Source organism: Chaetodon auriga, chromosome 12, assembly GCF_051107435.1.
Source record: "Chaetodon auriga isolate fChaAug3 chromosome 12, fChaAug3.hap1, whole genome shotgun sequence".
In the NCBI taxonomy this organism is placed as follows: Eukaryota; Metazoa; Chordata; class Actinopteri; order Chaetodontiformes; family Chaetodontidae; genus Chaetodon; species Chaetodon auriga.
The window spans coordinates 16,719,272-16,736,183 of record NC_135085.1 but is presented as its reverse complement, the minus strand read 5'-3'; the positions used below and the strand labels follow the sequence as shown (position 1 = coordinate 16,736,183).

The 16,912-nt window shown below is 43.4% G+C and overlaps 1 protein-coding gene across 4 annotated transcripts in view; it reads right to left on the bottom strand.

The window, feature by feature from the left end:
• The window catches only part of agap3 (ArfGAP with GTPase domain, ankyrin repeat and PH domain 3), a 115,340-nt gene that overhangs the window by 65,967 nt on the left and 32,461 nt on the right, over window positions 1-16,912 (bottom strand). Inside the window, exon 1 of one of the 4 annotated variants that reach the window (XM_076744290.1) lies at window positions 6,011-6,238. The exons of 2 other annotated variants lie outside the window; for them this stretch is intronic. In XM_076744290.1, coding sequence (XP_076600405.1) covers window positions 6,011-6,131 — 121 coding nt within the window. In that variant the 5' untranslated portion in view covers window positions 6,132-6,238. Of the gene's footprint in view, window positions 1-2,248; window positions 4,021-6,010; window positions 6,239-16,912 lie in introns of those variants that run through there. One more of the 4 variants, XM_076744288.1, reaches the window with a different exon arrangement.

Here is a 16,912-nt window from a genome sequence, read left to right as displayed (position 1 = left end):
AACTGAAACAATCAACTGTGAATGAAGGAGAAAAAAACGGACACAGAAGTGATGAACGACATACAAACTGCAGACTCTCACTCAAACTTTGAAGAAACAACATTTTGTAGACTTGTTGGTGAAAAGCTAGAACAGCAGGATGCTGCTCACCTCCTGAACCACAATCCTGAAGAACAAAATGTACCCTAGCTGAGATTAGCAGTGGCAGATGCTCAAATGTGAGTTACACTCAGTTATTAACAGTCTCCTCAGACTGTATCAGTGACTGATTATACAATATCTTGCTGTCTCCCCATTTTTCCTGCACCAGGTAAGAGGGCATTATCACAGTGTTGCTGTTTGTCCCAGTTTCCTTCAAAGTGTCTATTTGTCTTGAACATAATTACCTGCTGTGAGTTTGGCTCACCCACCCCTGCTGGTATGAATGAAATAAGCAAATAGATCCCTAAAATTAATTTTCATTCTTCAGATTTTGAAGTGAGCAGAGAAATTCCACTCTAGCGTAACGCTGATACAGGAAATGTTGGCAGGAATTCACAGGAAGTGGTATCAAATGAGACATAGCAAGACGCAAAGGGAATTCCATCCTTATGAATACATTTTATGTCAGATTCAAGATAGCAGATCACACACGGGGGATTTTCTTCAAATTGCCAATACATAACTACAAGTCAAGGCCAGGATCCCACTGACACTTTATACCGGGTACTTACTACAGAATTCTATTTACAGTCCCATTGTCAATATTTCAACCTTCACTAGACAAGTGCACTGCTGACCACTTAGACCTCATAACCAACTACCCCTCCTCCAACCCAAAGACCCCCAGAGAGCCCCCATCTATGCACATGGTTCACTGATCACTCATGTCTCCACAGGCTCGACAGAGTGGCTTTGTTCATCCACAGGTGGGGGTGGGGACACAGTCTGCACACCTCAAACCCCTCACCCTGTATCTCCCTTCCCCCAAACCACGCTCACACACACACACACACACACACACACACACACACACACACACAAGATTTCCAACTTATCATCAGAAAACACTTGAACTGATTGTGTGCATGCATGTGTGTTTAGTTTGGGGCGGGGCTTCAGCTTTCTAGTTTTCATTTAAGGAGCAAACACTCAGGCAGGTAGCAACAGGCGCCGAGTCCCACCCAGGGCATTGAACACCTAACTTCACTCAGGCTGATTGGCACACCCACATTCCTGATGCCTGACTGACTGAGTGACTGCAGTGGAATAAATGGACAAACAGCACCTGACACTCTACCACAGGAATAGGTATCCTTGGTAACAAGTCATGTGAGAATACAAATAGACTGGTGGCTCAACAAGGTTGACCTCAGGACCCATTACAAGCATGAGAATGAACTACGTGCTTTGCTGGTTCAAAGGCTGCCTTAATGAGAATGAATACAGGATATCTGTGACCTGACCTCAGTAGAAGGCATTAAGTTGTCACGGACGACTAATTAGGTCTCCATATGAAGGTGTGAAATTGGAGTTTGACACACAAAAGTAGAAAACCACAGCTATTAATTCAGATAGTTACAAATATTTGCCTCTCTCTGGTTGCTCTTCCAGGCAACTGGACAAACTCCACTGTCAGAGTTAACCTTTAAACACAGTGCTTAAGTCGTCTTCTCTTCTCCCCATCATTATAGCATGTAAGCCCTCTTAATTTAGCCCTGCTAGGCTGCCAAACGCATCCCCATTACAGCCACTAACTGCTTTAATGCTACTGCTTTAAGCTAAGTCTTCTGTGAGGCCAAGAGACAGCATTATCAAGACGCCCATGTCCCGTATCTGGGTAACACAGAGACAGTACTGGGACTGTTATACCACAGTTTCACTGCTGTAAAACAAGACATTATAATGTGTTCTTATCAGTCACTGGTGTTTTAAGTTAACTGTACTTACCTATTAATTTACTAAACTTGTAAGGCAAATTAATTGCTGTGTAAGTGCATAAGAAAGGGGCAGTTCACACAAGAAAAACATGGAGAAATTAAGCACCCAAAATAGAAATTCCAAAAGGACTCTGTGAAACCAGATGTTTTTGAATGCCATCCAAACTCACAATTCCCCATGTGTTTTTCATTTGCCTGTCCTCCTAAAAAAAAAAAAAAAAAAAGCACTTCCGTATTTCTCTTGAACTGTAACTTTCTGTGCAGTGAAGGAGGGGCTATACATGGAGAACTGAGAGGAGAAATAAATTCAGCAATCTTGCAGGCCTTACCTTGACCTTTGTCGGAGTCAGTGCCTGCCAGAGTCTCTATGGTGACTGGCTGTGACTTATTACTCTCAGCCAGGGGATACTGGCCAGTGTCTTTGCTCTGAGACAGCTGGGCTTCACATTTGCCACTGCATGGCTGCTCTTTCCTCCTGAAACGGTTGGCTATGAGCTGCCATATGCTTGGTTCTTCCTGAACTGGTTTGGAAGACAGTTTTGTCGGACAGAGGGGTACCTCCATTACCTTGACCTTGCCCTTGCTGTGGTACTGAATGTACTGCATGCCCCCATCCTCAGTCTGCTCACTGGGAGTTGGAAGCATTTTTCCTGTGAGGTAAGAGAAAGGCCGTGGAGGCATTATTGTCTCTTCAGATACACTTTTAATCCGAGAGCACTCCTTTGACTCCGTTTCCGACGCTGAAGCAACTTTGTCCCATGGTCGTGTCCTCCTGATTCGCAGACTAAGACTCCGTCTTAAGGAACTCAGTGTACTTTTTGGAGCATCAGATTTGCTGGACTTGGGACAAGATTTTGTATCTCTGTCACTTTCCCTCTCCTTGCTCTTATCTTGGGGTGCTTTGCCAAAAAGCCTCCAACGGAAGCCCCCTTTGAGAAAGCTTCCTCCATCGCCGCCCGTGTGGCTGCAGCTCTTCTGGCTGTCTATCTCATCATCAGAGCCCCTCTTTCTGAGCTCCAGTACTGTCATACTGACAGGCCTGGGCTTCCAGCTCCTCTGGCGGACCCTGGGGGTCACCTCTGTAGGGACCAAAGGCTGCTGAGCCACAACAGGATTGAGGCCATCCACAGCCCTCAACTCAGCCTTCCTGCTCCTGTACTGCTGCTCATTTTCAATAATGCCTGGCCTCTTGAAGGGTTGCTGGGTCCGGGACTCCGACAGGACTGGGCCTGGGCCTGGGCCTGCCAGCATGCACACACTCCTGGGCCTCCGCAGCCTTCTTTCTTGATGAGGTTGAGAATCTCTTTGCTGCTTGACTGAGTCGCCATACATGCTCACCGGTTTCCTACCCGACGGAGATTCATCCTGGCATGACCTTCGCAACACAGCCCGGGGTAGAGAGCTGTGTCCTGCAACAGTGCCATATTCCCTACAGACAAGCCCTTTAGCACTGACAGTGACACAGCGTAAGGTTGAGCTCCGAATCCGTTGCTCCTGGGTGTCTGGCTGAGTAACTAACTCTGCCACGTCTCTGTCTTGCTGTGAGGAGTTACCTGAGTTCTTAGAGGGTTGTTTCAAAAACCTGTCTGTCTTCATTTTTCCCTCCACCTCCTCCAACTCCTCCTCATTCTCCTCCACAACTACCTCTTCTCTTTGCCTCCCTGTTCTACCTGTGCAGCTCAAGGAGGGCCACCTGTCGAGCTCCTGCCGTGCCCTGCCCATCCTGGGACTGTTCTCCATTGGCACAATACTAATTATCTCTCCTTCTGGCTGGCAATTCTCCACCAGGGTGTGGGTGACCCGGCCCAGCCCCAGCTCTGACACCGGCACATTTCCCTGTGTTTCTTTCAGGATTACAGAGATGTGGTAAACAGTTGTCCCCTGCTGCTGTTGGACAATAGCTGTGCTCCTTGGGGTCGCATCCACGGTCCCACTGCTAAGGAATAGCATGGCACTTGACTAGCACTGATTCACAGATACATCCTCATTCACACACTGGTATGAGCATGTAGCACGAGCCAGTGCTCACATTCTGTCTGGGAGTTGTTGAGATTCAGCTCATAAAGTCCTTCATTTGAAGACTAAATTCCTATGCCAGGCGTAATCCTTCACCTTTGACATGGGAAAAAAACTTCAAACAAGTTAGAGCAAAGCTTTGCTGCCACCTGCATCCTCTGGCTCCTTTCCTCAGCAAGACTCACACAGGCATTTAGATGGTAGCTGCTTTCTCCCCAAACTTTGTTCTACCTGTCCAGCACAGACAGATGAACAAAAGAAAAACAGGTTATCCACTGCTTGTTTTGCAATAAAATCATATCTGTAATAGCTGCAAAAGTTGCAACTTAAAAAAAACACTGAATCATCTTTCCTCTTTGGCAAGTTACGAACTGTGAGCAATCCTTGTTGTTGGCGGTGCAGACAAACCCCTTAATCTCTGAGCTCTTGCCATGCAGAGCATGAGGGAGTGAGTCTCTGTTTGAACTTTCAGCTGCCTTCCAACCCCCGGGACACATGGAAAACAAGGAGTGGATCCCACAGGCATTAAACACGCCCTCCTGATTTCTATCGAGCTGCGAGTAGCCCCCAGAGACATAAACAGACAACAGTGAACATGAGATTGAGAGAAGACTGTTGATTACAGCAGCGTGTAATCAGCTCAGAGATTACCAGCCATGAATGGACACTTTGTGTTCTTCTGACCAATTGCAAAGCACAAAAAGGGGGATACTTTCTCATGTTTAACAGGGGAAGAGGCAAACATCAAGTCCTTTTTTAAATAATCCACTTCTTTGTGACCACCAACTTGTATTTTAAAGGTCCAGCATAGCTACACTGCTTAGGTTGAACACAGCTTGTTCAGATATCTTTTGATAGGTAAAGAAATAACACAAAATTTGAAAAGCCTCCCCACAGGACCAATGAGAACAAGAATAAAAACCTGTGTTGGTAACATGAAGTATCCACACGACTACACACCACACTGGCTCCCACTACATAACCTACACACAGTGGGAGAGCTTAAGTTTAATGGACCAAACATCCCTTACATTTTCCTGTTCCATTTCCTCGTTTTCAGAGGTGTGCTGCTCTATGTGAAGTGAACTGAAATGGAGCCATCACATATAAGGCCTTATACTATAAAGAATCATATGAATCAAGCCAGATTTTCCCTGTTCAATGCTGCAGCACTCACACAGTGCTGTTAGGACTGGAACACTGCCCCTTTGTGGTCAAAAAAAGAAAAATGCTGGTAGGAAAAAAAACTAGGGAGAATTTTAAATGAGGTTACATTGATTTCAGTTCATTCAAGATTGGTATAATTTGTCTGACCAGTGTTTTTAACACAAGATCCAGACAACCTTTATATTTAGATATTGTATTTGAACCTCTCATGACATTATTTCCTATTTCCTATATCACATACAAACCCAGAAAAAGATGCATGACCGGAGTTTAGCATTACTGCTTATGAGGGATTTTGGCACATAAAACTGTAGAACAAAATGGCTATAACTAACCATTCTCTGTGCGTCACTGTGGGAAATCCAGTATAACCATGACTGTGTCACTTTGGGAAATCCAGTGCAACCATGAAGCTGAAAGATGCAGTTCAAGCATCACAGCAGCTTTGTGTGCAGTTGATATAACAACCTCTTTCTTCATAAAAACATCTTAAGGCCTCCTAATAGCTGAAACGCTGATAATTTTCCTCAGTTTGAAGGAAAAACATGCTCCAAAAATACATTAGTGTAAGCTCATCTGAATCAAGGCCTTTGTCATTTCATACCGTTTGCAGTACGTGTGATATCGGAGGTGTTTCTTGGTGCATTTTTTTCCTTTTGTATTCTTATCAGCAGCCCAAGTGGTGTTAGAATGAAAACAATTGAAAACATTTAAAGCACTGTTCCAGAAAACCCAGTGCTTTACTTTTTAGCACGTACTGAAACCACACATAATCATGCACAATCAGGAAAATCTTGACATTTCTCATAAGAGAGAGTACTGAGTATTACCAGTAAAATGTCAAGATGCTTCGACAGTGCAGGTAAGTCTCATGTTAAGCTGTCAAAGCTCACCGTGCTGGCCTTTACCTGAGTCTAGGAAGCAGGGGTTTGGAACCATCTGAGGCTCATCATCAAGCAAACGGTCTTCTTCGTTCCACTGGATCTTGCGGTGTCGAGCTTGTCTACGACTGCCAAAGCACATCAACATGATCTACCTGTAACCTCAAAGGGAGGTCTCCATGACTTTTGATATAACCGATCAAAAAAACATCCAGGCGCCTGAAATACTATGTGTCAATCAGACTTGCTGATCATCTTCTCATTGTCCTCTCCTCATGGGTTTTGTCTTCTTTTGCTTCTACAGCAGGCATTGTCGTGAAAATCTCTCTGCAGCTCAATTCTCAGTCCCAGCATGTTGGTCCTTGGTCACTTCTGTCCCACAAAATCTCTTGTGTCAGTTGCATCATGCTGTGGCCATGATGTGTCTTCCATGCAGTCCTGATAATGTGGTTACCAGCAGAAACCCGACCGATTACTGGACAGTCTGAGGAAGTGGCCCAGAGAGGCCATGTGTCATGGTTCACTTGGGAGCGGTTTCCTCCGGGTAATTCCTCATGCAGGTGTTTGTTAACAGGGTCCTACATAAGAAACACTGATAGGATTAAAGTTAATCCAGTGTCCTGTTGTCTTTGTTGCGGTTCGGTCCAGAGGAAACCTGCACTCTGGTAAATCCTGGGATTTCAAAGTGCTGACGAGGTAACAGAGCTTCTGTTGTGTGCCCCTCTCTCCTCCCCGGTCTCACAGCTAAATGTTTCTGCCTCTTGTAACCGTATCTTTAAGGCAGCTGGGAGGGTTTTTCAGAAAAACTGGATTAGCATGTTTTGAGGTTCCTGAATTACCCTCCGCCCCTGTATCTCTCTCTGTGCGCAAGTACACATCTGTCTGATTGTGAGTAGATGTCATACTGTGTGTGTTGGCCATTTATCTCTTCATCTGTGAGCGTCATTGTCAAAAATGTGAGTGCACTGTTGTTGTTTTGCCAACACGGGTCTGACCTGACTTTGTCCTTAACCTCCCTTAGGCCTTTGGCTACATTCAAAGTCTGTACCAACACAAAGGTTTTCTTGTTATCGTGAGCCCTTTTTAAACAGAGATCCAGCCATACTGCTGGTAAGAAAACCTGTCATTATGTAAATTTTGCTTCTTTTTTTTTTTTTTTTTTTACACAGAACCAAGCAACTGCACCATAATGCTGCCCCAGTGTGTGATTTTAGATAACATGCCGGCATTCCAGAAGTAGAACAGGTGTGGCAGGTAATAGCAGGAGCCACAGCATAGGCATCTAGTGGCTCGCGCTCCTTCATTTTACAACCCTGATTTCAAAAAAGTTTATGTAAAACATAAACAAAAACAGAATGCAATCATTTCCAGATGCACTGTGTTTACTGACAACAGCTTTACAACGTGTTCCTGAGTCCATGTAGTTATGTCCTTTATACAATCATGTGTTCACAAAGCGGTGAACCTCACTCCATCCTCGCCTGTAGACGACTGAGCTTTTCCAGGATGCCCCTTTCATACCCAATCATGATACTATCACCTGTTACCAATGAACCTGTTTACCTGTGGAATGTTCCAAATAAAAAAAGTTGAAGTTGATGAGGTCAAATATTACATATATTCTGTCTGTACCATTTTCACTTGAGTATTTTATGCAACGTCCCAACTTTTTTGGAATCAGGGTTGTACACTGTTGATTTGGCTCTGTTACTACCTCCCCTGCGGGCTTACCGAAAGAAAAAAAAATGCCCCCCATTCCGTGTTTGTACATTTTGAAGAGCGAGGCGGAATAAAGGCTCAAAATTGCCGCCTTTAACAAGCTGCATAAAAGGGGCTATTGTCACCTCCATCAGCAATCTTTCTTTGTCAGTAAATGGCATAAACATAATGATACTGAAATGGATTTTGTTGAATATCCCAAAAGCCCCATCTACTGTTCCAGCATTTTAGAAATGCAGCTTTACTTTGTAAATGCACAGCACATACATACAGTATACTTTAAATAAATTAGAATATAAGAGGGGAAATTTCTGTTTTGTTATCTAATGGTAAATAACATCAATTTAATTCACACCAGGTACAGTTTTAATGGAAAAAGCCATTACAGTCCCTAATTAAATTGTCTGTATTTTTTCCACATCTTCTTAATTGAATTCAATTAGGGCTCATTTTATTCAACAGTACTCGCATTTTCAGTCGAGGTAATTTGACACAATATACTCGTCGCTTCCAGAGGGTGGCAGTCACATCACTGGGGAACGGCATACTGATTTAAATATTGCATTTTAGATGGATTTTCAAAGGCAAAACACTCTCGTCAGAACATTCTTGTCAAAGTTTGAGCCAAGTTTTGAAATTCAACAACCTCACTTGGATGTCTCCATTCTGCAGTCACCTACTGTCAGCTTGGAGATAGTGAGTGGCTGAACTGGGAATGGTTTTCACAGCATCATCAATTGCCTTCAAGGTTCAGGACATTTCAGGGGTTGTGACATCTTTTGAACGCCTATTAGCAGGAACCACAGGACAGATACATTAGAGCAGCAGACATGACAGACGGGCAGCACTGGTCTATTTATATAAGGACACAGACACTGCGCGACAGACCCTGGTGTTGTCTAGCAGGTAGCATGATGCATCTGAGCCATATGAGTAAAGCTTACTAACCTCTCGGCAGTAATAGAACATGAGTCAGTGTGAGGAAGACAGCTGTGCAGACATGTACACACTTCCATGAGGACAGTTTGCTTCCTCTGGCAAACAGGGTGACAGGAACAGTCAATGAAGGCGGTTCCCTGACTTAAGATAATGAGCAATAGGCTGGTAGATGGTTGTGATCAAACACTGCCTATTTTTTTTTTTGGTCAGTATGTTGTTGCTGACCTCATTCACACATACACCACGGCAGCACGACTCACACCTGACGAGCATCCAGCATTCTCCAGGAACGTGAAGAAAGAAAAAACGTTATCTGCTCTCTGAAAGCTCAAACACACCCGTGTCATCTGCAGAACTCAGAGGTGTTTGGTGAGAGCTTTGCATGACAAATCAGTGTCAAAGCTTGCGGCAGTGACTCACACGGTTTAATGAGAACAAAAATGTTCACGACTTTTCATAGGTATTGATGTCATGCTTTTAAATATAGCCTCATGTGAACATGCAAATGTAAATGAACAAGTTGCACCGGGAGGCCACCATGCAATAAGTGGAGGAAATTATCCAGAGCTATCAGAAGAAGTCCTTGATCGAAGAGACGTCTGACTTCACTGGACAGAGTCATCGTGATTAGCATCATCACAGACCAGACACATGAGCTCTGAGTTGCTAATTGACCCTGTACGAGAGGCTTCAACCATGTCAAATGACTCTTGATGTCATCTTCTGGATTTTTAATTTTAGCTGGTTGAGAGCACAAAATGCTGGGAAAATGTTGAGACTTTGTTCAAGTGAATACAAGAAAGAAGAAATCAAAATTCTCAGAGCATTTATAGAAACACCATGCAGACATAGATTTGAGGTTTACAGCTTAAAATCATTATCATGTTAATTGTATATCTCAAAGGCCAAAAAACAGTAAGTTGTGCTAGAGCTGGTAGATCATGTTTTAAAATATTCCGAATGAAAGTATTAGCAGTTAAGCTTGTTGTGCTGCACGTTGCTTTGTTTTGAATTAAGACGAACGTGACATGACTGGGTGTTGAAGTTTGCTGGGGGGCCGCTCATCAAAGCATTTGGAAAAGCTTTAACCAATTGTGCTAAAATGAGAAAAATAAATTCGGTCCATGACTCCACGAAGGTCCGTACTAGTATATTTTTTCCTGTTGTAATAGAATTTTAATAATTTTCATGTCATTTACCTCCCTTTTTATTGAACTGCTTTCAGATATTCAGACACAGTGATACGACAATGTTAAGCTGCTATGAATTGTTATCCATATGGCGGCTTATAGGATGTTACATACAGTACATACAATGCATGTACAGTAAAGCACTATGTCCACAACAACTCCCTTTTTATCATATTGTGTACTACATTAATAGTCCACCATTGAGTGTCTGAAATCTGAGTGTGTAAATATATCCACAATCCCACAATGCAATGCTCCATATTTAAAGATGCAAAAAATACAGTTGGCAGGGATGACACAAAATAATAAAACCAAAATCTGAATTTACTGCTCACTATTGAGTGTCTATTAGATAGGGAGCAATGAATGAGTGAGCAACTGAGTGATACCAGACAGTCACATCCAAAAAGCAACAGTACAATAAATATTATAGCTGCAGAAACAAGATATGTTTTCAGTCATTTGTAGTGAAGTTATGCTGTTTGATGTTTTGTAATAATCGAAGTTTAAAATTCTAGGACCGTGACCACATTAAGTGCTTCTTATGTCTATGCTACATTTCCACACTCACATAATTTACCACAGAGTGATGAAGTTTCATAACACCCAGGTATTCCCTGACTGATCGTACCACTGTGGCAACCCAGCCAGGGAAAAAATAACTGAAATTAAAAATCTGTCACTACATCTTAAGGAGAAAAAGGGGGAATAAATTATCACAGTTAATTATAAGTGTGGGCTGTCACATGGGAGTCCCTCTGAAACACTGATGTTTTCCTGGGTGTGACTGTTCAGCTCTCTGTGGCACAATTAAAACATGATGTGCCCCCCAACCCCCCCCTAAAAAAAAAAAAACATATAAAGTGGACTGTCAGAGAGCAAATTCCCTCGAAAGATCTGAATTGTCACCCTTAATATTAAGGTTAACATATTCACCATTAACTAGTTGCTTATAAGCAGGCATATTAGTACCATACTGGCTCTATATTAGTCATTATAAAGCACTTATTGATGCCTTATTCTGAGGTTAGGGTTAGGTTATTAGGATCATAATTTGTGTATAATAACTTCCTTATTTACAATCAATAAACAGCATTTTTTCTTATTGAGCGAGAACTCTCAGTGAATGGTCCAGAAGAATGTGGTCATGCACAATAATGCATTAATAAATGCTTTATAATGACTAATAAAGGGCTAATATGCTACTAATAAGCATGATGATGAGCAACAAGTCAATGGCTAATATGTGTACCTTAATGCTGCCAAGTGTTAATGATATGAATTCTAATTTGTTAAATAAGCACACACAGCAGTGGTTGTTCAAGCTGAAAAATTAAACGAGGTGTTTCTCCCCCAAATTAATGTACAACAGCATTTATTCCCAAATGCCACGATGAGAACCGCTTGGAGACATAATGTAAACAATCAGCAGTTTTGATGCAGTGTGAGCCAATCTGTGCATCTGTGCATGCAGGAGTACATGTACTAGTACACCCAAAAACACACAGTGAAAATATGCAAACATGTGCCTTTGAGTCCCCCACACCCAGGTGGTTACACAGCAGCAGCGGTTAGACAATGACCTACCAATTTTCAAAAAGACATACATTTACCAGACCCCCTTTCACCCTCCCCTTTCTGCATCGACGCTGAATTCATGTCTGCAACTGAACAAATGGGGAGAATCATACACAGAGACAGAAGGGCTACAGACGGCAAGGAAAGTTTATGATAATTATGCTTGCAGTAGAGGTATTCAGCGTGGGTGTAGAGCTTTTTAAAATTCAGCTGCACTAGCAATGAGCATACGTCACCATTGCTCCACTGCAGAGAAAATGATAGGTTCGAGGACGTCTGTGGGAGGTTGTGAAAAAATTCCAGACGCTTCTGTCTCTAAAATTCAGGTTTTGAGAGAGAGCAGTGCATTTGTATAGCGTGCGTGAGAGAAAGACAGAGAACATATGAGATTGAATGGGAGAGAGACAGTGTGTATTAGCTGTGTAGCCTAAGTTGCATAAGCCGCATGAAGCCTGCTTGATAAATGCTTGACATCTAAGATGCTCTCTGCTAATATTCCTGTTTCCTCTGTCAGAAAATAAGACTAAAAGTGCCAAGGATCAGCATTTGTTTGCTGCTCGTGTGTGTTTGTACCTGCGACTGCACTGCACATGCATGGGTGGATGAATAGGTGGGAGTCTTGACTTTTTGACTATTGATTCCTGCAACCATCACTACCACCCTGCCAGCCAGTACGTTACTACTCCTTTGATGTGTCAGATTAAGAAATTCAAGGTGCAAAAAATACTGGATGCAGACCTGGCGAGAAAGAATGGAACAACTGAAAACAGAAAAGGTCAGTGTGGATTTCAATCTCCGGGAATGGGCAGGGAAACACGGAGGCATATACTGGTTTGTAGAAGATGACAAAATGACCAGCGAGAGAACGTAGGAGGAAGCTGCAGAGAGATGCACAGTTTTTGCAGGCAGGTTTGTGTGGGCTGGTGGCTCCCAGTCCTCCTCCTCCTCTACACATTAGTTTGCAAACCCTCGCTTACTTCTGGTGTCATCTTTCAAAACTTGCCTCCAAATTCACTTTTATGCAATCGCTTTGATGTGCTGCGATCTGCAATTTGGATTATGGTGCACAAGAAGTGGTAATATCACTGTTATTTTTGGCATTATTACACAAGAACACCGAGAGACATCCCGAGAGATCACCATCAGGGAGCAGGGATGAGATATGCTTGATTTTAGTGAATCAATTCCCTGAAAATAATGACCAGTGATAGTTACAATGTGCTATAATGTGAAGCAGGAGGGCAGAGGTAGAGCATTTTATGGGGTGCAATTTAAACTGAAAGAAATCCCATTAATCAGGCTTCTGTATCACACAGGAGGAGAGCCTTGAGTGCTGAGAGGAGTAACTGCAGCTTTGCGTATGCCACTATCTCGCTCACCTATATCAACACCCTTCAAGCAATCATGCTAGCTGAATCATATTCGTCCTCCAATTTCCTTCTTTTAATAGCAGCATGTAATCTGTCATGCATCATCTGGCCTTCAGCTGCATTCTTGTATCTCACCGCCATCCTGTTCTAACAATCCTGCAGTTGTTAAAATAAATGAAACTGCCAATCACAACACCAGTGGAACACTTCATTGTGCTACAACATGGAGAAGATACTTTAACTATTAAGCTAACTTTAGCTTTGCTCAGATTTTTATGCACAATTGCTGCTGTTCATTAGGTAATAATCACGCTCTTGAGATGAAAGTCTCGACATAAACCGCCATCATCGGTTCTTTCTGCGGTTTACACGCCACACAAGTCTGCTGAATTTTTACAGGTGAAGCAAGAAATATCGCCTGATTCTGTTCCGTTTTTCACTTTTCACTCCTTTCAAGGTTTTTCTTTGCGTGCTGTTCCAAAAAGAGGGCCAAGAATAGCGACACATTTGGGCACAAGCTCCCATGTAATTTCCCACGCCTTTTGTCTCCGTTCCTGTGCCGCCCATGCATGCTGAGACAATAAGCTGGGAGCTTCGTTATGAAGCTGACAACACCATTTTACAAAGAATTCAGGAGGAATACCGTCATTCCTACCAATGCCCCCCTGCCATTGCTAATAACGTGCAAACCTATGGAGCAGCTGCTGACTGATCTAACACAGGAGTACTTACTTGTTACTATCAAGCCAATACAGTTCATGAACCTCAGGTTTACAAAATAAGGACTCTGTGCAGAAAGATTCAGTGTTCCTCCACTGATATTCTGCCATTTGTGTGCTGCAAACAGTTATGCAATCAGTTTTCAACAGATAATGGCTCCAGGACAGTGATGCATCATCGATTCTGTATTCAATGTGGGATTAATTGTTGTTATGTTCATTTAACTAGCATATCTGTGACTGATGAAAATCTCAAATCCTCAGCCTGTGAAATAGCTCTGAGAGATTTAGTTCCACAGGTGACTGACAATAAAGTCACGCTCCACCAGTTCAAGTTAAATGGCACCCAGCAGGACGGGCACCGTGGTAACATGGTTACTAACAATTAGCGTGATATGTAGAGAGTGAAGGGCACAAAGGGGAAGACAGTGAGGTAAACCTTCGCAAAAAGAAATCCGTTTACTTACAATATCTCAACATCAAAAACACCAAATTGAAAGGTGCAGATCCCTCCCTGTAGCTTGCACAGGACTGAAATCTCTCTGATGCCTCAAAAGTGGGGCTTTAGCGTGAAATTGAATAACTTTAAATTCATTTTATAGTAAACGGTGAGAGCCTTGATCAGAAATGACATGCCATCAGTATTCTGGATGAGAACATGTCCTCAGTCAGACAGCCAGACACAGAGGCTTAGTTCCGGCTGAGTCGCCGTCTACAGTGGCTAAATGACAGAGGCGCCGAGGCTGGAGAGGCCAGCCCAAACATCTGTATCCTAATTGGTGAAGTTTCATGACAGCTCTATTTGTCAAAGTCACCATGGAGCACCTATATTACACACTCCTCGTGACATTTTTAGGTGCCCTTAACATAATGACATATCATCCTGTCCCTGCCAGGTACATGGGAGGAGGAAACATTTCATCATGCACGTTGTTTCAGTCCAGTAGGATGTGGGAATGAGCAGCAGGTTGAGGTGAACCAGAAAACCTGGATGTGATTAAACTGGACGTGGAGACACTGAGTGATGGTGCCTGACTAGTATTTCCTGCAATTTGGCTTTTGAGAAATGAGGCCTGCTGGAGGGCTTTTGTTATAATGGCAGCCCAAGTCTGAAAGTGGCAGCACTGAGATGGACTAGCTGGGATGTTAGGAAACAAACAGCTTCACATACTCGCAAACAGTAAAAGAAACACAAGCTCTTCATTGACGTTTTCCATTTTCGGCAGCTTTAAATGTGAGAATATCAAAACTGCTGATCAGAAGATCTGACTCTTCGCAGGGCACCACATTGTGCTGAATTCGCAGTTGCAGTGACTCCACTGATATTTCACTGCAGAGTCTTTGTCAGGTTTTGACACTGACAAGTGAAAGCGGTAAAAACATTAAACAGAACTACGGGCTATCAAACCCTCCTTCAAAAAAAAAACAAAACAAAAAAAAAAACGTGTCTTTGCAATCAAAAAAAGGCAAAGCTGACTAAAACTGTGCAGACCCATTTTTGTAAGTCTGAGGAAACATGACGGCCAAAAGGCCTGTGTGAGACGTCATGAGAAGAGATAAGTGCTACGTTTCAACCTGAAGGGAAAAAGGGGAAAAAAATAAAATGTACTTTGAATTTGTATTAACTGATATCCATCTAAACTCGTTTCCTTGAGAACTAGAGAGATCAACTCAACTCGTTCAGACTTACATCCAGCCTGGAGATTGAATTCCTCCAAATGCTGACAAGCCATCTTTATTAGACAAAAGGGAGTTTTCCCTCCTGGAAGTGTCAAAATCTAGTCAGTTTAATGGGGCCACATATCTGCTGTACCAAAGACATTCATTTAATAACTTCTGCAGCTCTGTGGCGAGTGCCCAAGCAGGCAGCTGCCATACAAGTTCAGTTAAGACCTTGAAACAAACATCCATGGGACTGATGCAGTCATCGTCTCTGCACTTTCAGTGATGAAATGTCAGATTTCTATGCACCACAGGAGGAGAAAAATGCTGATGTTAGGCTTAGGCTGCACTAATTTCAGTAACTGAGCAATATGTTGAACATTTCAGCACCTCTCCACCTGAAACAAATCATTGGCAGCAAAGAAAATGACGTCTAAATTGCAATAAATGGGTACTTAATGAGCAAGAGCAAAATATGCAGCCCTCGAGGCCTCTTGAACGCACTTTATGGCAAGAATCTTGTATGCAGAGCATGTACAGTGCGCATTATTATTCAGAATTACTGCCTCATTGAGATCTGAAGTGTCATAACCTCCTACACCTCCAGTCCATGCTAACTTTTCAGCAATTGATTTCCCCCCCTGCCACTGAGGTTGCTTTTGAATATGATGCACACACACACACACACACACACACACACACACACACACACACACACACACACACTCCACATGCACACCCGTTCTTCCCTTGTGTAATCCAATGTGAAATAAGCTGCCTAATGAGCTGAGGATTTCAGTTTGGGCCACTGGAAAACAATCCTTCGCAGCAGAAATGACACAAGAACGTGATCTCCTCCAGGTTCTCCTCCTCCTCCTCCTCCCTCCTTCTGCGTCGTCTTCATCCTTAACTCGATCCTATCCGCCCACAACCCCTCCACCCTCCCCTTGCTTGCTGAACACTGCATCAGCAGCCTCCCCAGGAGAAGGGAGACCTGTTCTTTAACTAGACCGTTACGAATAAGTGCCACTTCAAAAACCGCCAAGATGCACCGGCTTCATCTGCACCCACACTTTCTGGGAGGATGTGATTCTATAATGTGATTCTCTGTTACGTAACCCCGAGTGATAAATAACTGCAGACACTCCAAGATTGATGAAATCCAGGGGAAGCCCCCCCACACTGCCTGATCTACAGTACTAGGAGGAGATGATGGTTCTGCTATTTTTACTCAAGGCATCTCCATAGGTACTATGGTTTCTGAGGTCACATGGCTGCCCACCCCTCGGAGAAACACACTGCTGCAGTGCACTATTTCTGGGATCCTGGCAGGAAGAGACAGGTGTGAGCGCTTGTGGAGGGGGAGACCTGCTGAAAGGTGCTATAGCACTCCACTGCTTCGGGACTGACGGTGGAAAGACACGGCATGGTGCAAAAAATAACCCAACCCTGGCCCCGTTTTACCTGACAGTTGAGAGTCAAGGTCAGTGTTTGGGGCTCAAAAGGTAAAGGCTTGAGTCGCTTGCTGTTATTTTCCACTGATAGGCCCTTTTGTCTGTACTGAGTGTGAACCGGCTGCATGGCCACTGCTGCTGCATGCCAATGAGATCAGCACAGCAGTGTCAGTTTTGCGCCTCATCGCAGTGACAGCTGCAGGATGGCCGACATTATGTCGACATCAGTCTGCCTTTCTCATAACACAAGCCTCATCTATCCAGAGAAACACAGAACTGGTACATTCAGAGGGCTGCT